This window comes from Anopheles cruzii, chromosome 3 (genome assembly GCF_943734635.1).
Source record: "Anopheles cruzii chromosome 3, idAnoCruzAS_RS32_06, whole genome shotgun sequence".
NCBI lineage: Eukaryota > Metazoa > Arthropoda > Insecta > Diptera > Culicidae > Anopheles > Anopheles cruzii.
The window spans coordinates 63,641,977-63,665,634 of NC_069145.1; the positions used below are offsets into that span (position 1 = coordinate 63,641,977).

Genomic DNA, 23,658 nt, shown 5'->3' on the forward strand with positions numbered 1-23,658 from the left:
GCACCACGCACCCGGTCTTCGATGGTTCACTTCCCACGCGGTAAGATGAGTCGCGGAGTGGTCGTAATTTCTTGCTTAAACGCAAGATCGAGTTAGGCAGCGTTCGGAGATCACGAGCTGCTACTGGGTTTAGCGATCGCGATTCGAAGCTCTCTATCGAAAGAGCACACCACCAACCGTTCGTACCGACGGCATAACTAAGACTGATCGGGACCTATAGGCCGCCTGTAACGAATCGTTAAGCGCGAGGCGCGAGTCATGCGGAATGAACAAAAGAGTTCAACGCCGATCTCCGAAAGCTCCGCCATGCACGAAAAGCTCCCATGAAAGCTTCGTCGAATGGCTCCAGCGTTGGGTTGCGAAGCGAACTGATCTTAGCCTACAGGGTAGCACGAAACCAGCTGAAAAATAGTGTAGAAAACATGCATGTAGGGACGATTGCTGGGTTCTTTCTATCCTAAGGTCCAAAGGTATAGTATCCTAAAAATCTTTTGAGAATTTATTGGCGTAATATATTTATTTATTCTCTTTCCTTCAGCAAAGACTCTCCACAATTTTAAATCGTGTATAACAATTACTAAATATTCGGGAAAAATCTTGACTATAACACTAACAAAATACAATTTCAGACTTTGCAACAGTGAGCAACAACAGCATTACAAAAAAAAAAGATCAAAAAGGAAGCTTGATTATGACACCCACTGTAGATATCGGTAGGAGCACCGTTCAATAAGAATCGCACAACATCACAAAGGATCATGAAAAGCTGCAGTGACACACTAATCACACTGCGTACTACTATTTTATTGGGAACCATTCACGTTTGACGATAGGCAGAACACCACGGGATAGTCTACAGTTCTTCGGATCGACCGATCGTCGCCCTTAACCGGCGATCTGACCAACAGCATTGCCCAGAGAAGCGGCCACCTGGGAGAGGGAGGTTTGCAGTGGTGTCAGGGCGGATGCGTTCAGACTTGCCAGATTGTTGGCCGTCGAGGTAAGAATGCTCTGAATGTTTGCGAGGACCGGAGCCATAGAGTTAACATTTGTGCCTGCTCCCGCAAGTGCGGAAGTGATTAGATTCGTAGCGTTCGTGAGCAATGCGTTGACGGTGTTGAGCGTGGTTTGCGGAAGTGTGGCCAACCCTGCCAAGATGTTCAGTGCGGCACCAATGACGTCACGAATGTTCGCCGCCACCGTATTCAACAGCGTCTGAACGGCGGATCCTGCCGAATTGCCGACGTTGATCAGCAGCAGACCGACCTGATTCAGGGCGCTGGTTAAGCTGTACAGCGCATTGCCCAGCGCAAGGTAGGCTTGGTTCAGCAGGTTGAGCTGTGGCGCGGCTTGCGTGACCTAATGTTAGTGGAAGAAAGTAAAAACAAAAACAAATTATGTTGTCGTCAATCAACCCCTTACATTTAGCTACAAGCCTCCGGATACTCACTGCGACGACGCAAACGGCGATTGTCAGCACGAAAGCGAGTTTCATATTGATGAGTGAGGTGGCTGATTCACTATCTACTGGGAGATAAAGTATAATTTGGTAAACAACTTTCCGATGGCTTTTATACTGAAGCGAGATCTATGAAGTGAGAAACAGTTTGATCTCCTATCAATGGGATGTTTGTTCCGTTTGCGTTTCTTGGAAGAGCGACGCAAAATTACAATTTACATGACGCAATAATGAAAGCTTTATTTAAAAAAGGGTACTTTTCGTAAAGTCTAATTGACTTTCGCGAACTCACGGCTTTGTGAAATAAACTTTGGTTTTGTTGTTATCGATGTTTTTTTTTTTAAATGATACAATTGAAATTGTTTATTTTAAATTTTTGTAACTTTTTAAAACATAATTGATTTCAAGCGGAGCATATTCACTTAATACTCCCATACGTATTCATACAGACGTGTGAACCTCACTTCGTACGTTAATAAATTTGTACACATTTTGACTCATTTTTACGCTTAATTTACATTTGAAGTAACTCGCAAAGCATGAAAGGTATTTGGTTGATTTTGAAATGAGCTTTCAACCAAATCAGAATTAAATTATGTTATGTTGCCTTTAGCCTGTTTTGGGGTTTCATGAATCCATCGCCATTAAAACTACACATCTAAAATATGCAATACTATCGTACATTTATTGACGAACGAGTAATTTGTTTTTATATTTTATTAAACCAACCAAACCGAACCAAATCATCATTAACGGCAGTCATATAGTACGAAGACTGAACTAGAAAGATGTTTCAAGAATGCTGCACAATCAACCCCGTGGCCCGTTAATTTATGGTACTTACGCTACTAAAGATGTATATCATTAATGCCGAACAAAAATGTTGTTGCACAATCGCTATCTATAATCAAAGCGTATATAATTCGCCCCAGAAGCGGTTCATGGTTGCAACTTACTGAACTGAATGTACGTCTTCTGCTAATTCACATAAACCAGCTTTGCATTCTAAGTCCTAGCGGTCCCAGCGTAAGATGAATAGTAGAATTGAATACTAGATAATAATAAGAGCATTAAGAGCTGCAAACAAACAACAACAGTTTTGCATATTACTCGTTTTTTATTTATTTGTTTCCTTTGTCGATAGTGGGCAGACCAAAAGACCCTTTATAATGCCTCAGTTCTGGGCCATTAACCGGCGATTTGGCCAACAACACCAGTGAGAGTAGAGGCCACCTGTGAGAGGGTACTTTGCAGCGGTGTCAGGGCAGATGAGTTCAGATTTGCCACATTGCTGGCCGTCGAGTTAAGAATGCTCTGAATGTTTCCGAGGACCGTGGCCACAGAATTAACGCTTGTGCCCGCGCCAGACAGGACACTGATGATTTGGCTGGTGGCGTTCGTGAGTAATGCATTGACGGTGTTGAGCGTGGTTTGCGGAAGTGTGGCCAATCCTGCCAAGATGTTCAGTGCGCTACTGGCAAGGGTGCGAATGATGCCCGCGACTGTATTCAACAGCGCCTCAACGGTAGATCCTGCCGTTTGGCCAATATTTGCCACAAGCATAGCGACCTGATTCAGCGTGCTAACCAAGTTGTAAAGCGTACCAGTCACAGCTAGCAAAGCTTGGTTCAGTAAACCTTGCGGTGCAGCTTGCGTGGCCTAATAGTAGTGGAGAAAATAGTTAATTACCACTTCTTTGGAAAAGCCTACCCAGCTGCAGGCACAAGCCGCCGGATACTTACTGCGACAACGCAAATGGCGATAGCCAAAACTACAGCGAATTTCATCTTGACGAGAGAGTCGGCTGATTCACTATCTACAGGGAGATTAAGTATAATTTGGCCAACGATTTTCCAATAGCTTTTATACTGTACGAGAGCTGCCCAAAAGGGAATTCATCTGAGCGTAATGCTTTCAATGGGCCTATTGTTCTAGTTGTATGTTCTTGGGAGAATAACAAAAATTTACAATCAAACCTATTAAAATCGCGACGTGACGCAGTAACGATGAGCTTAAAAATGGGGCATTTTTTTACGAAGACAGGATGTCTAGCCGTTATAGGGAGCGAGCAAATATGCATACCCTTCTACTAGCCCTTTATGCATACTACTTCTACTTCTACTAGTTTGTAAAATTCGCGTGAGTTAGTCTGGTTATTGACCCTTTGTATCTCTTGGTTTTATCGTATTTTTATTTTTAATTTTTTATTACTTGGACGGGCACAGTCGTATTAAGCACCAACTTCAAGTTTAAAGATCATATAAAGAATTGCATCAGGAAGTGGCTGGAGCGCAATGACCATTTACAGTATTCCAGGATTTACAGGGTAACTGTGAAGCAGCGATGAAGAATTATTTACACCATAGCAAATAGAATTGAGCAAAAATAGAACCAAAAGCATGAATTTAAGCAATGTTTTGTTAAAGCCCAAACACGTTCGTTTCAAGCATCTTTTCAAAATTATTGGAAAAAATGTCTTTGCTTGCTTTATTTTTTAATGATTATAATCATTCTTTATTTCGCCAATTGTTTCCACCAAGCTTCGTTTTGAATGAGCAGAAGAATATTTGAATAACAAACAAACACACAATGTGTTTTTGTTAATAAAACAAAGTAATAAAATGTTTTCCTATTTGCTTCCTGTTATTTAAACTGCGTGATTCGAGCATAACGGAAATGAATTTTTCTCGAATTCGAGAATTCTTTTTGACAGCTGACATCTGCCATCGAAAGTCTTGGTACAAATGCAAAACGTCAACAAAACAGTCCTGTCGTAGAAGAAAAACAATGCTAGTTGATCCATTTGTTTGTGAAGAGTGAATTAATACGCATTTTCGCATTAAATCGAGCCGGGATCGAAAATGGCTGGCTCATCGTCGCGCATACCGCTGTCGATGCTGCTGCGCGACAAAGAGGCCGAGGATGAGGAACCGAAGAAAAAGTCTCGGGAAGACTGGCGAAAAGCAAAGGAACTTGAGGAGGCGAGAAAAGCGGGAACAGCGCCAGCCGCCGTCGACGAGGAGGGTCGCGACATCAATCCGCACATTCCGCAGTACATTTCGTCGGTTCCGTGGTACTACAACACCACCGGTCCAACGCTCAAGCACCAGCGGCCACAGGACGATCGGAAGGAGCACTGTTCCGGCATCGACGAGTGGTACAAGCGGGGTGTCGACAGTACTAAAGTGGTGACAAAGTTCCGGAAGGGGGCATGCGAGAACTGCGGTGCTATGACGCACAAGCGGGTCGATTGTATGGAGCGACCGCGCAAAGTCGGGGCAAAGTTCTCCGCGAAACAAATCGCTCACGATGAGTTCATTCAGCCGAAGATTGTTTCCGATTACGATGGCAAACGTGATCGGTGGGCCGGTTACGATCCGGCCAACCATCGGGAGATCGTCGAGGAGTATCTGAAGATTGAGCAGGCGAAGCGCGAACTGCGGGCTCAGAAGCTGAAGGAAAAGCCGGATTTGGCAGAAGAGGAGGGCGAGAGTGACGAAGATAAGTACGTGGACGAGGTGGACATGCCCGGCACCAAGGTGGACTCGAAGCAGCGCATCACGGTGCGTAATTTGCGTATCCGCGAAGACACTGCCAAGTATCTGCGCAATCTCGATCCCAACTCGGCTTACTACGATCCCAAGACACGGTCCATGCGCGACAATCCGAATCCCAATCTCAAACCGGAAGAGACCGATTTTGCGGGTGAAAATTTCGTACGCTTTTCGGGCGATATACAGAAGCACGCCCAGGCACAACTCTTTGCCTGGGAAGCGTACGGGAAGGGTGTCGATGTGCACGTGCTGGCCGAACCGACCAAACTTGAGCTGCTGCAGAAAGAGTACGATAAGAAAAAATCGCAGTTCAAGGACGAGGTGAAGAACACGGTACTTGAACAGTACGGCGGAGAGGAACACCTGGCCGTACCCCCGAAGGCTCTGCTGTTAGCGCAGACCGAAAACTACGTCGAGTACTCGCGGCAAGGTAAAATCATCAAGGGTCAGGATAAACCCATCATCCGTTCCCGCTACGAAGAGGATGTGTACATCAACAACCACACCACCGTTTGGGGTTCATTCTGGGGCAATGGTGTTTGGGGCTATCGGTGTTGCGAATCTACGGTCAAGAACTCGTATTGTGTTGGCGAAAATGGCAAAGACTCGACCTTCAGCAAATCAGTCGACACGGAAGTGTACACGGAAACGCACGGAACTCATGAAGCTGCTGAAACGGACGGCAATGTCGTGGAAAGCACCACGAATGGACAGAACGTGGAATCGAAGGTACCCTCGACAGGGACTGATGAGAAGGCTCTTAAACAACTCCCTTCAGCTAAAGAGACCATCGTCAGCGGAGGTGTCGAAGGTGCCAACAGCGGCAGCAGCAGCAGCAGCAGCGACAGTGACCAGGAAGCAGACGGACATGTATCAAAGAAGTCTAAAAAGTCGAAAAAGCAGCGAAAGAAGGAAAAACGACGCCAACAACGTGAAGAGCGCAAGCAACAAAAGCGGCAAGACAAGGAGAAAACCAAGCTGGAGCTGGCGCTCGAGGCCGAAGAGCGGAACCAGAAGCGTGGTGCCGAGCTACTGCGGCAGGACGAACGGAAACGACCATATAACAGCATGTACGAGGCACGGGTTCCCACGGAAGAAGAAATCGAAGCGTACATGATGAAGCGTCGCCGCGAGGAAGACCCAATGGCAGCATTTATGGACAAGTGAACATGCTCTAAATCTGTTGGAAGAACTAATATGGGTGTTTGTAGAGTTTCTTCGAAAAACCATTAAATAAATGTGCTTTTAAGCAACTAACTCAGCGTTAAAGCAAATGTCGTAACAGTAGAACCGAAAGAGCTGCTTTTTACGAGGTACGTGAAAAGGCCGTCGTTTTCACAGAAAGTAAATCAACGATAGAGCGACGGAAAGGTAGTGATAATAAAGGACAAAAATCTAATGATATTTATTAGCTGCTTTAATCGTTTCACGTTAGACGTATTTAATACTACGATAAGTTCGGCAAAGGGCTTCCATTACATCGGCAAACGTCTGTGCTGGGGTTGGCGCGCGCATTGCTGAAGCAGACATCGTCCCAACAAAAATAACAAGATCCCGATCGGTACAATAAATATTGCAACATATGAGATCAGTTGATAGAAGCGTCGCGTTGTCCACAGCACTGTATACTTCAGCGTTGACCCATCTGGTAGAAAGGAGTAACGAAAGTTAATGAATTACTTTCCACTACAGACGTGAGGGACTTGCCCAAACAACTGTACCTATCACAGCGTAACCATAGCCAATGTCGGGTACTCCCATGCGATAAGAGCACGTCGGAACGATGATCTCTAGAAGCTCCTGCGTGTCCTGATGGTAACTTAGATCAAAGGAGTGCACCTTGTAGGCCGTTTTCTTGTCCTGGCTTAGTGGCTGGTAGCTGACCGACTTTAGCCGGTTCCGGTGCGTCCGGGCGTATTGTGACACGTGCAGGTGAGCCGAGAAGATCACGTTTGGCTTCAGGTTGTCGATCGCTTGGTAAGTAAACGTCGACGGTACATCCAAAACCGGTATGTGGCTTACGAAGATGCGCAGGTACCGATCGGCCACGTCCTTTCCGGTGACATCGAGCATCCTTGGATCGTTCTGTGTCATTTCGAGTGTAATGCGGTTAATGTTGTAGATCGTCAAATTGTCATTGATCACCCAAGCGGGACGCTCGGAAAAGTACTGCCGAAAGCGTCGCTTTGCGTTCGGATTGAGCGGCGACCGGTTCGACTCTCCGCCAATGTCATTGTCGCCGGGGATGTAGATCAGTTTGGCCGTCGGATGGCTGGGAAAGGTGGCCCCAAACCGACTGTAGTATTCCTCAAAGTGAATTTCCGTCGAATCGGTACCCTCGTCCATCAGATCACCGAGAAAGATGATGACGTCCGGCTGTACGTGTTCCACTGCCTGCTCGTAGTACCAGGCCAGATACCTATCCGAGTCGTAAGTCGCTAGTCCGGCGTAGAAATGGGTGTCGGACATTTTGCCCAATATTTGTGGGTCCGCTACGAGCAGTATCTTGACACAGTGGGCTGTAATGTCACAGAGAGATGGTAATTCAAAACCCGCTTTGGCTTCTGTACCTTGTACTTACGTTCTTTACAATAAATATTCGACCACTTAAGCTTTTGCAACACATATATTAGCACCTCGTTATACAGAACCAACAAACCAACCACTATCAAGTACACTCGCCACGCCGGATGCAATCGAAGGAACTTTTTCTTGGTTCTTGCCGCCCAGTTCTTTGCCATTATGCGACTTTCGTTTCACGACAAGCCGCAAACTTTACCGGGCGGGCCAACACATCAATGAGAAGAGTGGGCTGTACGGATAACCACGGCATTCGTATGTTGCTACAATTGGAGCATACAAATCGGACAACCTATTTAATTGCAGCAAGCAATTAATGAAATATTTAATCCAAGAAAATTTTCAACAGAACAGAATAAAACATCCGCTTTGTGTACAAACAGTGGTCGTGTCGGAAAGCCATTTCGCTGTCTAAAAATGTTGAGTGGCTGCATCCGTCAACCAACAATCAGCTGATAGGCTGCGTTCTGGAACATGTCCTAGAAACGACGCGTGGAGTCCTTTTTAAAAATTTTAAAAAGGAAAATTTGGAACTTAACGTACTTAAATTCCGTATCCTTCCGCAGTTAAACTTTCTACCATATTCCTTTGAGCATCGGAACAATTAAACGAAAATCCAAGACTTCGTGTTCCAAAATATGTTACAAATCATAGGATCTTTCGGATATGTATGCGGAAAAATTAAAGCAGTTAAGACTCTCCCATTTGAATATTTTGTAGTTTCCTACCATGGATTTTGTGTGTATTATCGAATGATCATGTACTTTCAGTAATGCATTGACAACGTGTCTGTCACACTTTCATTTAACAATTAAAACATTCAATAAGTTTAAGCCTTATAATTTACTCCATGCGATAGCTGTGCGACGATAAATACCGAGGTTAGGATGGTTGGTTAGTTCTGCTTTATACTTCTGCGCTAGGTACCAGGATGTGGAGAGTGGTGGAAATGGGACCAATGAACCGCACACCATGGGTCAGAACTAGTTGATACTAGGTGGTTCGTCCTTGTGACAAGGAGAATTGAACGCACGAATCGTAAAACGGTGTTTTGTCTTGAACATTATGTCTCCCTTCTGGCCGTCTTCTCGCTACGCTCCCTTACTAGCTCAGATGATCGGAATTTTCGTTGCTGGCCTTCGCGGACCGTGATGACGATTCTTACTGCGGGTGGCGGAAGCTCTTACCGGCAAACTTGGCGCCAGCGCCGAGCTCCTCCTCGATGCGCAAAATTTGGTTGTACTTTGCCAAACGCTCCGATCGGCACGGAGCACCGGTCTTGATCTGTCCGGTGCTCAAACCAACGACCAGATCGGCGATGAAGGTGTCCTCGGTTTCACCCGAACGATGCGACACCATGGTGCCCCAACCGTTCTTCTTCGCCAACAGATGCGCGTTGATCGATTCCGTGACAGAGCCGATCTGGTTGACCTTAAGCAAAAGACAGTTGCATGCCTTTTTCTCCACGGCGGTCGCAATACGCTTCGGGTTGGTGACAGTCAAATCGTCACCGACGATCTGAATTGTGGTGTTCGCGGTGATCTTAGTCCAGGCATCCCAGTGATCCTGATCGAACGGATCCTCAATACTGACGATCGGGAAGTCCTTGATGAAGCCCTGGTACATCCCCTCGAGTGCGTCGGGCGCCAACCAGGCACTGGGATCGGACTTCGGATTCTTGAAATCCAGATCATACTTGCCATCCTTGTGGAACTCAGAAGCCGCCACATCCATACCGATCTCCACCTTGCCAGTATAGCCGGCCTTGGCAATAGCGTCCTGGATCAGGTTGAGCGCTTCCTTGTTCTCAAGGATGTTCGGTGCGAAACCACCCTCATCACCAACGGCAGTCGCGTCCAGTCCGAACTTGGCCTTGATCACGTTCTTCAGGTGGTGGTACACTTCGCTGCCGATCTTCATCGCCTCGGTGAAGGAGGACGCACCAGTCGGCAAGATCATGAATTCCTGCATGGCCAGCTTGTTGCCGGCATGGCTTCCACCGTTGATAACGTTGAAGGCCGGCACGGGCAGGATGATGTTGGCGTTTCCGGCCAGATCAGCAATGTGTTTGTAGAGCGGAACTCCCTTCTTGGCGGCACCGGCCTTGCACACGGCCAGCGAAACGCCCAGAATAGCGTTTGCACCGAGTTTCGCCTTGTTCTCCGTACCATCAAGCTTCAGCATCAATTCATCGAGCTGAAAAGGTCAATAAGAAATAAAGGAAGACGTTACGGGTTTATAGCAACGGTCGGTGAACCAAAATAGAAAATTTCCCCTTGCGAACGTTGGGAAAGACATCCGGAACCGTTACCTACCTCCTTCTGCTGGGTCACGCATAGACCAGAGCTCAGAACGGCCGGAGCGATCGTCTTGTTGATGTTCTCAACCGCCTTCAGCACTCCCTTGCCGTGCCAATTGGCCTTCACTTCGTCGCGTAGCTCCAGCGCCTCGTGAACACCGGTGGAGGCGCCCGATGGGACGGCCGCACGGAACAGTCCTAGATCGGTGACCAGGTCAACCTCGACGGTCGGGTTACCGCGCGAGTCGAAGATTTGACGGGCCTTAATGCTCTTGAACGGCATCTTGTTTCTGTTTGTGGTCAGAAATGAAGTACGATAACAATCATTAACATCCTGAAGCCAGATATCGTTTGGCTATTGCTATTATCATTTGTCTAATGTGTTCTCGGTGTTGCTAGGCAACGATTGATAATGCGCTTCTCGGTTTACCGATTGGCACGTCACAGTAGGCTTACATAATTCCACGGATCATATTCGGACAGCAGTGTGGCCGTTGTCGTCACTTTTTGAACAACAGCCGGTTGTTGTTTATGTTTACGGCACCACACCCGACCAACCCTGATTGAAAGGGTTATCAACGGCGAAAACACTCACTGTACGATTGATTATGCTTTGGTTTCTTTTTAATCAATAATGACAACGCACATATGCGCAAGGTCACTTTTCTATGCTCTACTCAGCGGGTGAAAGTGAAATGGGTGCGACTACGATTAAGAACAAACAAACATTATTCAATCGCACTGTTCCTGTTATCCTGCAAACCTTTGCAGGATAACAGAAAACTCTTTGCTTGTGATATCGATATGCTTTTTAGCAAAAGGGACCAAAAGTGATAATCATTTCAACGATATTAAAAATTTTGACGACTTCAAACAAGTTGGAAAACACGAATAAAATCGAAAGGGAGTAAACTTTATTTCAAATCACAGCAACACTTCCATAATGTACATATTACGAGTGAAACATTGAAAATTAAGGATTTGTTAAAAGAGATTCTGTCGGCAAAAAATGAGACGCTCCCGCTACAGCACTGACCTCTAACATCATACAGAGGTCATAAGAGTGGCACAAGCGCGTTGTCGAATTGATGCCGGTAAAATTAAAATACCAAAGAGGACTGTACGGATTGACATTCCCTGCCTGACTCGAGACTCTTATGCAATCGTCGAGAAAAAGTGCATGTTTCCCATGCAAAAATGCTAAGCTAACATGTACGATTATTGGTCCCGATAGGTAATCATTCCCACCCAAAAGTATCACCTCGGTAACCAAGCATAGCATTCAGAAGGTGACCTTTGGTTGGCAGAGGACCTGTGATAAGCCGGAAAAGTGATAGAACTTTGCTTTTTTACAGTTTTCGTCCGATGGTCATCAAGGCCATCTCCTGCACTAAAAGCCGGATGCTTCAATTTGCCATCGGATGATGAAACACACAAACACAGGCGCGCCACATCGTGCAAATGCAATTATTGTACAATCTTCGTCATGCATCACTTTCGCCACACCACTTCAAACCGGCACCGGTAGGAGCTTATCTCGATTCAAAACTTGGTATTCCAAATCGTTCTGGCCAATACTAGAAGAAAGCCGGACCAGTATGATTGGTGGAGTGCTAGGAAAAATGTACTAGGTGTGTGCGTTGAGAAGTGAAATATTTTAACACACAAAAAATGTTTCTAAAATTTTTATGCAAATTTCTTTTTTATTCGAAGTATGTGCCATCGTTAGCTATACATTTCTCCTATCTCTCTGCTTAATCATGGATTCCCAGACGAAAGAATGCTTCGACTTTTTAAGTAAACTAATTAGTCATCCAATTTCGACTTCCTCGTGGAAAAACGAAGGGCTGCTCAGCCAATACGTGTCCCATCGATGAAAATGAATGATATTCGGAAAGAACCAAGTCTGGTGAATAACGCGGGGAGGGATAGCAGCTCCATCCAAGTGATTTGATAGTATCCTGAAACAGTTTTGTTTTTTTGGGCGCCTGATGCTTGATTCCACGGGCCACCAGGCGCCCCCATTGAAGCCCACTCGAATTGCATTTTGGTCGTTTTTCGATCAATGCATGGTTCAAATTGATCATTTGTTGTCAGTAGCGATCGGAATTAACGTTTCCATCAGGTTTTAGGAGCTTGTGAAACACCACATCTTTCTGTCCCATCAGAAAGTCCGTTTTTTGGAGTCCTTCGACGCTTTTTTTTGTTAAGTCAAAATCGCCATTTTGATGTTTTTTAAACCACTCAAAGCACAGCGATCTTCCAAAACCAAGTCCCGACAAGCATTTGGTGCGATTCCGAAGCAGTTTTCTTCAACAGGGGCAGAAAAATAATAATCCCCGCAAAACGTCATTTTCAGGCACAAAAGTTGGCATGGTCTAACCCTTTCAACGGTCGTTTGATAACTGATTAATTTCTTTTGCGACCTGGACACATTTACCTGATGTCAAAATGAGGTAATGATGAATGAACCGCAAAACTGGGAAGTCTCAATCGGCAGGTACAGCCATCATTTTAAAATTTCACTTCTCAACGCACACACCTAGTACTTTCATGAAGTGGAGCGACCGCACAATTTTAGATTGAACTAACTTTTCCAGGAAAAGCCAGGGAGAATGCACACTTACTTAATCTCTTTTGCTTCTGATGAGAACGAGAAAATTCAACGACCAACCACTTGCTTTACGTTACCACTGCACAAGTTCGCCGAACGGACTGAAAAGTAGATTTTCCACTGAGAGAGATTCGTATGCAAATCGCGAATCGTGTGACATCGTCGACCTTGAGAAAGGTGAACGGGCCTTTGGCGTGCAGGGCTGCTTCCTAGCCGTTTCGACGATTTTGCACGTCGCGGATTTGAATTGACGGTTATAAAAACAAGTTTTTTTTCGACACCTTTTCCCTGTGTAGTGAACTGCAATTGAGAAGTACAATATTTTATTCTGATACAAATTGTCGAGTGTTAATAATACAATACTTTGTTAGCTAGCGATAGTGCATATTCGGTTCAATTTCTACCATGTGCTACTCAAATCACTCTAGAAATGTTGCTTCAAATCGTTTCATAGCAATCGGAATTCACAGTGTAAACTTGACCTTAGCCCTCGCGCCAGAGCGTTAACTGCGAGTCCCCGTGCCGTCGAAGTTCAGCCGAACGATCCGGAAACGCGGGCTCGAATGATCACTGCCGCGTGCTCGATCGGGTTTGGCACGCCGCGGCGTGAGGCAGGTTAAAGGTCGCAACGGTGCTAGGTTCGACCGATGCCTTTTGGTGGCGGGTGTGCGCTGCATTAAGCTATTTTTAATCGATGCGTTAACAACCCTTTGTCAAACGAGAGATCTTAGCAAAAGGGAAATTAAAGTGCATTTCAGCATGTCGTTCTTTGTATGGAATACGCAATGAAAACTCAACGACTGCAAGTCACTGGCTTTGGTGTTATCTAACAAATCCATTTTACATCGAGCAAATGTCGTCCTTTTTATTATCTCGTATCCAATTTATAAAACGATACATATTAGAGTAGTAAAATAATCTACACGTGTTAAGATATTTAATTAGAAACAAAGTGCAAAAAACCCAACTCCCAGAAGATTTATTCTAACACACAGCAGCATAAATCAATCTACTTCTTCAAAGTCCATCGCTTGCACTTCGCTTTGTGCCTCGTGGTTTGTCGTTGGTTGCACCACTTCATGCTGTTTGTCCTTTTCTGCGTCGTTTTCGTTTGCATTTGTGTCCACCTCTCCATTGGCGGTTTCTCTTTCAGCGTCACCTTCTTGTTGCGGATCTACATCGGCGCTGTAACCAAATTGCTGTGTCGGCTGCGGATGTTGCTGTTGGCTGCCGATAGGAGCAACGGGCACTGGCGGATCATTGCGTATCGTCGCCGATTCAGTACAGTCGTCTACCTTCCAGATGCCCACCAAATAGTCCGAAAGCTCGAACATATTCGAGCGAAGTGAAATAATAATAAACTGGGCATTCTTTGTCCGTTCCTTAAAACACGTGCAAAAGATAAAGTTACTATCCGATTGGACACATGGGACTTTCGTGAATAAATACCTTGATGTAATGTGCTACGATGGACACATTCTTAAAATCGAGCGCCGCATCAATTTCATCCATCACGTACAATGGCGACGGCTTGTAGTAATGCAGCGCGAATACCAGTGCCAGGGAGGAGAGCGTCTTTTCGCCACCAGAAAGGTTCGAAATCATCTTCCACGATTTCTTCGGCGGCCGCACACTGAACACGATGCCTTCGTTGAACGGATCCATCGAATCGACCAGCTCCAGCTCGGCGTCACCGCCGAGCGTGATCATCTGGTACATCTCCTTCAGCTTCTTGGTGATGATGTTAAAGCCGAGCATAAACTCTTTGAACCGCTTCTTGCGCACATCATCGTACAGGAGGCGCATTTCGTTTCGTTTGTTGGTTATCTCTTCCAGCACCGCCACGCGCATCAGATACGCTTCCTGTTTCTTGAAAAATTCGTCAATTACGGACAGGTTGGGTTTGTTGGCGTTCAACTTTTCCTCCAGGATCGAAATCTGATACAGTAGGTCGGCCGACTTGTAAGCGGCCAGTTCCTCCTCAGTGTACTCCTTCAACGGTTCCTGGGCAGGTTTGTTGGGGATTTCGTGCAATGTAAGCGGTTTCAGCTGCGAAGTGAACAAAGGACAAAACAGTCATGTTTGGAAGCGATTAAGCTTGATATTCCGCCCGTTTCATTGTGTAGCATTGTAAAACATATTTGGTGAAATATCCCTTCACGTTTAAAAAAAAAGCCTGTAACTCAAACAAACAAACTCGTCCACGTCCACTGGCTGTTGACCTAAAGCGCATGCCCAAACGTATGGAGACCGATAAGTTCTGCCATGCGACGAGGACCAGCCGGAGGAAATTGTCAGTATACTCTCACGCAGTTCTGTTTACCTAATCGAACGTCGGATACATCATTACGTGTTACGTTCCAGAACGCCAAACGAATCTCTTCGCTGCTTCGGTTATTTCTATTGCAGCTAACAATTGAGGTGGTCTTGCAGTGATCACAGTGTTTCTGTTTCGCCCATCGTTCCAATAAACAAACAAAAGAAATGGGGAGCTTCTTTTCACACCCTGCCGGGGTTGAGGCCATCAAGAAGAATCAGGAGTACATTTCCGAGATGAACAAGATCAAGGTACGGTGGCAACGAATCGGCAAATGACCGTCATCTCCGCAGAGTAAGGCATCCTCTGATTTGGTGCATTTTCATTGCCCTTCGCACTAGATGGAACGCTGGATACAGATGCACTATCAAATGAAGGAACGCGAAACGGCCATGCAGATCTCGAAGGCTCGCGAGTTGTTCTACTGGCTTGCTTCCTTCTACGGCGTCTCGACGCTCGGTCTCGTGAGTCGTTTCCGTGCCACCAAACGGCCTGGAACACTGGCACCGATTGTGCCACTGTCGTTCATCGTTGCGTACTATGCCGATTTGGCGTACGGAACCAAGATACATCGAATACAGGGTAATTTGCGAAACTATGCTGACGGTAAAAGCTGCCATTTCTGATCCCTAATACCCCCTCTACTTTAGCGGAAGCCGAGATGATTATGCACAATGAACCGGAGCTGCTAGAGTGGCCAAGTGGATTGCCGACGGTGTCGGAGATTGATTCGGCGCGACTCGAAATCGATGACAAAATACGTTTGCATCCGCACCAGTTATAAGGGCCAAGCGGTAATGATACACAAGGAGAGGTTTTTACGGATGACGGATAAGCAGTATTATGTTGAAAGCGTAACATTAACACAGTGAGACCAAAACCCTAGTGGCCCTAGATACGTTCGTAAGTAGTTTAGACATTCACGAGTCCATCCGCTTTACGGAGCACCGTGCGGATAAGGTGAATTACTGACTGCACAAAACCCAGTAGCGATTTTACGGTAGGCAACAACGGGGTTTCCAGGTTTTAAATACTCCCAAGTAAACAGGTAACAGTGTGTTTCGAAGACGACACTGTACAAGGAAACGGCTTTCAAAAATCTTGCCACTTTACAGATTCCCGGTTCCACTGCACTCTCAGCAAATGCTCCTACTCCACGTTCTCGGTGTTCTTGTTTCCAGCAATTGTAATCAATATCATAAACGTACGTATCACACATTCAATACGATTTTCCCAGGTTTGCATCGAGCGCAAAACCCTTCGGGTCCTTTTACTATTCCTACCACAAGCCGGGAGGCGTTAACGTAAACGATAACAATAACCGATAAGTGCATTTACTCTCTTCGTGTGTGAAAAAGAAAACGCCCAAATCGTGTTGCAAGCGAAAGCGTGTTGCACATTCGATTCGATAATAATGTTCTAACCAAAACGACGGATAACAAAATGCCTTTAAAAAGTAAAGTAAAGTGCGTAAAGAGTGTCGCAGATTAACAATGGATAACACCGCACATACCGCGGTTTCCAGCGCCGTGTTTTGCATCACCAATAAATTGTTCGATAATATTTCATCACCGTGTTTCGGGTGTTAGCTACTTACCTTATCCCGCCAGTAGGGCAACGTGTCGTTCGCTTCCTTCAGCTTGGTCTCGATCGTTTGCAGGATCTGCTCGAACTCGAGGCGTTTCATCTTGCCCTCCGCCTCACGTTTCTGTAGTGCAGCGATCTCCTTCTTGATGCTCGAAGAGCCCTCGTGAGCCTTTTCGATGTCCTCTTTCATCTGCTCCAGTTCCTCCTTCAGCTCGTTCGCTGCCTCCTCCAGCTGGGTGCGCTCGTCGTTGCCCTGTCGGATCGCATTCTGGGCGGCTTCCACTTCCTCCTCCATGCTGCGAATTTTGTCCTCCGACTTTTTCACGTTTCGCTCGGACGTTTTAATCTCAACCGTTAGCTTACTGATGTTGGCAGTCAGCTTGTCGATTTGCTTGGTGAAGCCGGTGATTTTCGTCTGTAGTACCTTCACTTTGCTGTTGGTGATTTCGTTGATCTGCTCCGTGTACTGATCGGCTTGCTTTTGCACCTTGATTGCCTTCCCGTTGGCACTTTCAAACACCCGCTTGCCTTCGCTCACCTTGGCCTCCAGCGAGCGTACCTTCTCAGGGTCGGAGTGCGTCTGTGCGACGCGTTCTTCCTGGCGATCGAGCTGTTCACGCAAGCGCGGCAACTGCTCCCGCAAGCTGTGGACGTCCAGCTTCACGCGCTTTATCTCTATCTCTTGCTGCTTCACCTGCGCCGTCAGTCGCTGAATGTTGGCGCGCAGTGTACTCTGCTGCTCCTGCAGGTAGTTGATCTGCGCCTGGATGTCCTGTGCCCGGACCTGCATCTGTTCGATTTCGTGACTCGAGGGGCCGGCTGCTGCTTTGGCCGTTTTGGTCTGCACCTGCGTACCCATGCGGCCACGTTGCTGCGATCGACCGCCGCCCGACATCGTACCGGACGTTTCGATCACATCTCCGCCGATTGTGACCACGCGATAGCGCTTCGCACCATACGCAATGCGCTGGCCTTGGTCAAGATTTTCGGCCACGAGCGTGTCGCGCAACGCGAAGTAGAACGCTGGCAGAACGCGCTCGTCCTCGACCCGAATCAGATCAAACAGACGAGCGACATCTTCAGGTCTGAAAGAAAAGGAAAAAGATTCTTAACTCATTTGTCGTGTTTTTCCATTACCGCGCGCTACTTACGTTTGTATCTTATTGTGGCAGTTTCGCTGGTACTGCTGCATCTTTTCGAGCGCAATGAACGATGCTCGGCCAATGTCGTGCTGCTTCAGGAAGTCAATACACGCCTGGGCTGTATTAACCGTTTCTACCACGATGTGATCGAGGTAGCCGCAGCACGTCGAGATGGCAACGTCGAACTTTGAATCGATGCCGCCGAGATTACCGAGGCGGCCCAAGATTCCCGGAATGCGCCCTTCGTTCTTCTGGCGCATCAAAGCATCCAGCACTTTGCCTTGGGAACGCGTCGACTGCATGGCGCTGATTGATTCCTGCAGTTTACCCTGCACCCCGCGCAACTCCAAACGGAGCTCCTGTTCCTCCTTGCCATTTTGGGCCAGCTTTTGCTGCTCGTCCTCTAGCTCAGCACGCGCAATGGGCAGTGCTTCTTCCAGCTCCTGCAACCGGGATTGCTTTTCTTCGAACGTTTTCGACGATTCGTCGAACGAATAGCGAAGCGTTTCGAGCTTTCTCCGCTCCATAACCTCGTCGTGTTGACAGATCTTCAGCTCCGATTCGGCCAGTGAGAGCGCGGACTTGCTGTCGTCCACTGCGCGCTTTAGGTCAATTAATTCAGTTTGTAGTTTTTCCTTCTCCTCCAGCAGCACCCTCGTTTCGTCGCGCAGCGTTTCCATGTTGGCCGCCAGTTTTGTCTCCACTTCCACCTTTTGCTTGCTGAGTGATTCGATCTTTTTTTCCGACTCCTCGATTTCCCGCTGGTTTTTCTCCGGGACACCTTGCAGTTCCTTCAAGCGTGTCTTCTCTGCGTTGATCTGCTCCATCGTTTTCTTGCGTCGCTCGTTGGTCGATCGCATGTTTGCTTGCACCTTGGCGTACTTGTCCAGTGAGCTTTTCAGTGCTGCCTCTTTGGCTTCTTTCGCGCTCACCAGCGCGTCGTACTGTTTGATCTCTTCCTTGACGGTTTTTTCCTTTGCCAACCGTTCCGCCTTGATCGCCTCGTACGTTTCGTCGTGGCGGCCCAGTATGCCGGCCGCCTGCTCTCGCTCCACCTCCATCTCACCGATCTTCTGGCGCTGTTCGCTGATGTACTTCTGGATCTGTTGGTTTTTCGTGCGCGTCAGAGTGTTCTCCAGATTCAGATACTCAACCGCTTCTTCCATCGGCTTTTCGAGATCCTTCATTTCCCGTTCGGCCAGCTTGCAGCGGTTGTGCTTTTCAGTGCGCTCCTCGTTCAGCATGTCCACGCGCTCATTGATCTTCAGCAGCGGTTGCTTGTACCGCGTTGTCCCGACGATGTCCTCCAGATATTCGAGCAGACCGCATTCGTTGTCATTCTGCGCCTTCGACTTCATCATCGCAATCGATTCGACCTCTCCCTGAAGAATAAGGAACCGATTGTGGTCGAGATCGATTCCGTGATGCTTCAGCAGCCTGGCCACCTCCCGAAAGTGAACTCGCTTGTCATCGATCGTGTAGTACGAGGTGTTGTCCCGGAAGGCCGTCCGAGCTACCACGAAACCACTGTTCGGAACCTCATCGAAAGATCCATCGTCGCGATCCTCGATCTGCTTGAAGTGCACGCCAACCGTGCACTTGTTCGTGTTCGGAAACGCGGAGGAATTGTGCAGCAGTACGGAGAGCTTCTTCGAACGTATCTTCTGTGCCCGGTACCCGAACACGAACAGCATCGAGTCGATGACGTTGCTCTTGCCGCTACCGTTCGGGCCGATGATGGCTGAAAACCGTTGATGGAACGGGCCAAGCCATACGTGCCCGGCATAGCTTTTAAAGTTGTAGTTTGAAATATACTCAATAATTAGACGCGGTCCCTTGCACTCGTTCGAACAGTACGCCGGCACCGGCGGCGGAATGTAGATATCACCGACATGCGTACCACCTTCTTCGTCGGATAGCGCCGCATCGTCGTCGTTTGTTTCTTCGCTGGCTTTCTGGGCCTGTTGTTCCTGTTGCTGCGGGGCGGCCGTCGCTCCGCCGGCAGCAAAGCGGCGCTTTTTGGCACTATTCATACCCGATATTTGGCGATCGTGTGACCGCTTGCTTTAAACCACGAATAATCCTGTATTTTTATGTTCCGATCGTGCGGCAGAATGACGCTGCTTGTGTTTGGGTTTGGCGGTTGCGTTTTGACGTTTGACATTCAAAACTTGTTTACTGTCAACGATTATTTCAACTGACAGAACAGTCACAGGACAGGACACGCCAGCTGCTATTTCGTTTGCAACACAATTAAATAAAATATGATTCCTAGCAATAGCAGAATGAACAAACGGCGTTTTATAGGCAATTATTTTTCTATATAAGAAAGACACAATTTTAAACACCACAAAGGAGTTACGCTTACGTTAAAATTTATTTGTCCTTTGGTGCATCAAGTTTGAATTATGTGAGTATGTCAAAACAGTTTTCCAACTCAGAGAACAATTTCTACTTTTCCTTGTTTATAGATAGCGAAAATACGAATTTAAAAATGTAGTATCTGGGCTGCCGAAATAATCAACGGAGAACTGAAGAAGCGCGGTATTAACACTATATTGTATTAATAACTTTATTATTTGTTTAAAGAACTTTTACAAAGTGTTTGAAATGCAGATTTAAGCAAATATTTTCTCTTCACGCCGCTTCTTCGTTACCACTGTGCCGGGCTTGTGCTGAGCGTCAGGATGGTTCATAAGCTCCGGTGGGCACGTCGAAACCGGGCTAGACATTAGCATCTGCTTCAAGTCGTAGAACAGATGACTATCGTCCTTGGTACAGAAAGAAATGGCGCAACCAGTTTTACCCGCTCGTCCGGTACGACCGATACGATGGGTGTAGTCTTCGATTGATTTGGCCATATCGTAGTTGATGACCAGCGACACGTCCTTGATGTCGATACCACGACCAGCAACATCGGTGGCCACCAGTATGTCCTTTGAGCCGTTCTTGAGCGAAGCGAGCGCATACTCACGCTGCTCCTGGCCCTTGCCACCGTGCAACGTGCAAGCATTGTAGCCAAGCTTCTCCAAACCCTTCGCCAGCACATCCGCCCCTTTCTTCTGGTTGACGAAGATGATGCACGGCGGTTCTACGCCTCGAGACAGGATTTCCATCAGCTTCTTGCGCTTATCGTTCTCGCCCATGATGTGAATTATTTGTTCCGTGCGCTCCGTTGGCTTGCCAATGGATCCGATGTACACCGTAGCCGGACGCCGCAGATACGTGCGGGCCAAACGCTCCACAGCCGGTGGCATTGTCGCGGTAAACATCACAGTCTGGCGATACTTTTTCTTCGTGTTGAAGTTCTCCATCAGCTTGGACGCATCTTCTGCCTCCTCGGTGTCTGGCTTCAGATTCGTAACGGGCATGTATTCGAGAATCTTCTGCACATCCGGTTCAAAACCCATGTCGATCATACGATCAGCCTCGTCCATCACGATGTACGTACACTGATTCAAGACAAGGTAGCGATTTTCCAACACGTCAATTAATCGACCTGGCGTTGCAATGACTATTTCACAACCCAACCGGAGACGGAAGCCTTGCTCTTCTCGTGACAAACCACCGACGACGACGACCGTGCGAATGCCGAGCGGTGTGCCAAACTTTTGCGTTTCCTCTTCAATCTGTTGGGCCAACTCGCGCGTCGGGGCCAAAATGATTGCGTACGGTCCCTGGTCGGCCGTTTCAAGCCGATCGATTTTGGGTAATCCTTGAATCCAGGTCAGCAGCGGAATAAGGAAGGCCAACGTCTTACCCGATCCGGTTTCGGCGATGCCGATAATATCTCGATTTTGCAAACCGATTGGAATGGCTTGCCGCTGAATCGGAGTCGGATCCTTGTAGCCGACCTTGTCGATGATCTCCAGGATTTCTTTCGGAAAGCCTGACTCGAGCCAGTTGCGAATCGGGTTCGGAATTTTGCCGCCCTTGATCGTAATGTTGTAGTCTTCGCGGAAAATTCGCCAATCGCGTTCCGTCATCTCGTCCACATCCTTCTCCGACCAATGCCGATCGTCCCACTTTTGCTTGTCCTCCTTTTTCTTCACCTTTTTCAGACGCACCTTTTCCTGTTCTTTCTCCGCCTCCGTGCGGCGCTTCTCGAGCAGATCCCCGTAGAACTTGCTCTGCTTTCGTTTCTGCTCTTTAATGTCGATACCAGCGACATGGCCACGGCCATAGAACTGTACGTGGTGCCGATCTTTGTATAGGTTGTTGTAATCGGTCGACGTGTCTTCGCCGGCATCCCAGTCGAACACAAACTTACGATCGTTCAGCCGCCGCACACGCCGCTTCTTCTTTATGATGCCCAAGTACCGTTCGCGGATAGCTTCTTGCTCCTTTTCCTTGTCCTTTACCACGGGTTCCGTTTCCGGTGCTGCCGCCCCGGAGCGCCGCTTGTCGTTATCCTTATCCTTCTCCCGATCGTCGTTAGCCTTTCGGTCGCGTTCGCGGCGGTCATACTTTTCGAGGGGATCTCGCTTTTCGCGTATCAACAACGTCGTTACCGGTACATCACCAAATTTAGGTACGTTGGCCAGTGATGCCGCCTTCATAGCCGCCACCTCCTCCTGCCGGCGCTTGAGTGCTTCCGCTGCCCGTTGCTCCTTCGTAATGAATAGAGGTTTGCTTCGGGCCGCTTCCTCAGCTTTCTTCTTTGCCAGCAGCTCTTCCAGTGAAAGTGGTTCTTTTTTCGCGTCCGACTTTCCGCCATTTTTCCCATCACTTTTGTGCTGCTCGTCATCCTGCTCCTCCTCCAGTTTGTCCTTCTTCGATTTGTCCCGGCGGCGATCTATTTCACGATCCCGGTCACCCTGCGGTCCCGGTCGGTCGCGCTGCGGCTCCCGATGGCGGTCCCGGCGCTCCCTTTCCCTTCTTCTGTCCCAATCGCGATCCCTCCCTTCCCGTTCGCGGTCACGGTCTCTTTCTCGTTCTCGTTCCCGCTCCCGCTCGCGTTCTCGGTCTTGCCGGGTGTCACGTTCCCGAGACCGCGACCTGCGCCCCTTTTCGTTGACCATTGCGGGTACCGGTATTATGCAGCACAACTAGTCCAAATGGAGAAAACGGTCAAAACGAGTTAAATGTGCGTCAGAGTGTTCCAAAATTGTGGTTGTTCACTAACAGATTTTAACAAGAAACCAGCAAATAGCAAATGTTTGTGTTGTTACAACACATTCGACAGAAGGTTTGTAAACAAGCAGGAATTTTGACATTTGACAGTTGCATCCTTCGTCCCTTTGGAAACGGATTTTTTGTTGAGCCATTCAAAAACGTGTTTCAACTGAAATGGAGCGAAATAAGTTAATTTAAAAAAATAACTATTGCTGAATTGATCGTGGAAGTTTAATTTCGTGATACAATGGCTAAACTGTGAAAAATGTAACAGGTAAGCAGAGTGGTTGAATATACCGTTATGAAACGAAAATCTAGACGTTCCATTGAGGCCGTTTAACTCAAAATGCTTGAAATGAAGTGTTTCATAAGATTTTGTTTCAAAAATTTACAAATAATATTGCCCGCTTCCAGCATTACGATCAGCTTGGTGTGCTTCTGTTCTTCACCTCATCTTTTGTTCCAAATCTTGAAATCTTGCAGACGTCAGAATCATTCAGAAGACTAGTCTTCGGAAGAGCTCTTCCATCTTTTAAAAATGATATGAAATCTTAAGCTTTAAAATAGCGTGAAATTTGAAGAAATCGAGCAACGGTAATTATTACAAATAATCCAGCAAATCAACCTATTTTATTCTACGGTCATGAGCGAAATTTTATCCACAATACACAAGTGCACGTTTCAAGGAGCGATGAAGCGGGACCGATAATTCTTTATGAAACTATGCCAAATCTTAATCATATGCGTGAAAGAAATTTGTTGTTCTTCCAGTATTTGTGTTCATTACATAATGTAGACATATTACTTGTGTATTCGTTGAAGAATGTTATTGTCATCAAAAAATGATCTTCAATCGAAGTAGTGGGCACCGCAGCCCTTGTTGAATACAAAGGATCAGTTTGCTATTTAATACAATCATAATTGAACAGCCAACGTGCCGATAAATTTATAAGTAAATGCCATTTAACACAAAAAGAAAATGACCCGTCAC

The 23,658-nt window shown here is 47.0% G+C and overlaps 7 protein-coding genes across 10 annotated transcripts; 2 read left to right on the plus strand and 5 right to left on the minus strand.

Annotated features, from left to right (window-relative positions):
* Positions 1-885: 885 nt before the first annotated feature.
* Positions 886-1,495, minus strand: LOC128274246 (uncharacterized). Its single transcript, XM_053012373.1, has 2 exons — positions 1,451-1,495; positions 886-1,359 (listed from the first exon to the last, which is right to left on the minus strand). The coding sequence occupies exons 1-2, from the start codon at positions 1,493-1,495 to the stop codon at positions 886-888; spliced, it is 519 nt and encodes a 172-aa protein (XP_052868333.1).
* A 2,781-nt stretch (positions 1,496-4,276) lies between these two features.
* Positions 4,277-6,361, plus strand: LOC128274235 (pre-mRNA-splicing factor Slu7). Of its 3 annotated transcripts, none has more exons than XM_053012358.1 (2): positions 4,277-5,649; positions 5,728-6,361. In XM_053012358.1, the coding sequence occupies exons 1-2, from the start codon at positions 4,321-4,323 to the stop codon at positions 6,178-6,180; spliced, it is 1,782 nt and encodes a 593-aa protein (XP_052868318.1). In that variant the 5' UTR covers positions 4,277-4,320; the 3' UTR covers positions 6,181-6,361. The 3 variants fall into 3 exon arrangements, with proteins under 3 accessions (XP_052868318.1, XP_052868319.1, XP_052868317.1); XM_053012359.1 differs by having other exon boundaries at positions 4,277-5,637; positions 5,743-6,361; XM_053012357.1 differs by having other exon boundaries at positions 4,277-6,361.
* A 115-nt stretch (positions 6,362-6,476) lies between these two features.
* On the minus strand, positions 6,477-7,948 carry LOC128274242 (uncharacterized). Its single transcript, XM_053012369.1, has 3 exons — positions 7,595-7,948; positions 6,735-7,532; positions 6,477-6,658 (listed from the first exon to the last, which is right to left on the minus strand). Exons 1-3 carry the CDS (start codon positions 7,752-7,754, stop codon positions 6,489-6,491), a joined length of 1,128 nt encoding a protein of 375 aa, XP_052868329.1. The 5' UTR covers positions 7,755-7,948; the 3' UTR covers positions 6,477-6,488.
* A 355-nt stretch (positions 7,949-8,303) lies between these two features.
* On the minus strand, positions 8,304-12,635 carry LOC128274239 (enolase). Of its 2 annotated transcripts, none has more exons than XM_053012366.1 (3): positions 12,520-12,635; positions 9,909-10,182; positions 8,304-9,789 (listed from the first exon to the last, which is right to left on the minus strand). In XM_053012366.1, the coding sequence occupies exons 2-3, from the start codon at positions 10,173-10,175 to the stop codon at positions 8,755-8,757; spliced, it is 1,302 nt and encodes a 433-aa protein (XP_052868326.1). In that variant the 5' UTR covers positions 10,176-10,182; positions 12,520-12,635; the 3' UTR covers positions 8,304-8,754. The 2 variants fall into 2 exon arrangements, with proteins under 2 accessions (XP_052868326.1, XP_052868324.1); XM_053012364.1 differs by lacking the exon at positions 12,520-12,635 and adding an exon at positions 10,349-10,365.
* Positions 12,636-13,384: 749 nt separating this feature from the next.
* Positions 13,385-19,585, minus strand: LOC128274222 (structural maintenance of chromosomes protein 4). The gene is made up of 4 exons (XM_053012340.1): positions 17,562-19,585; positions 16,421-17,495; positions 13,956-14,555; positions 13,385-13,888 (listed from the first exon to the last, which is right to left on the minus strand). The coding sequence occupies exons 1-4, from the start codon at positions 19,583-19,585 to the stop codon at positions 13,511-13,513; spliced, it is 4,077 nt and encodes a 1,358-aa protein (XP_052868300.1). The 3' UTR covers positions 13,385-13,510.
* On the plus strand, positions 14,879-16,360 carry LOC128274247 (plasminogen receptor (KT)). Its single transcript, XM_053012374.1, has 3 exons — positions 14,879-15,074; positions 15,165-15,405; positions 15,474-16,360. Exons 1-3 carry the CDS (start codon positions 14,991-14,993, stop codon positions 15,605-15,607), a joined length of 459 nt encoding a protein of 152 aa, XP_052868334.1. The 5' UTR covers positions 14,879-14,990; the 3' UTR covers positions 15,608-16,360.
* A 585-nt stretch (positions 19,586-20,170) lies between the features above and the next one.
* On the minus strand, positions 20,171-22,573 carry LOC128274229 (probable ATP-dependent RNA helicase DDX23). Its single transcript, XM_053012349.1, has one exon. The coding sequence runs from the start codon at positions 22,571-22,573 to the stop codon at positions 20,171-20,173; it is 2,403 nt and encodes an 800-aa protein (XP_052868309.1).
* Between the last annotated feature and the right edge of the window lie 1,085 nt (positions 22,574-23,658).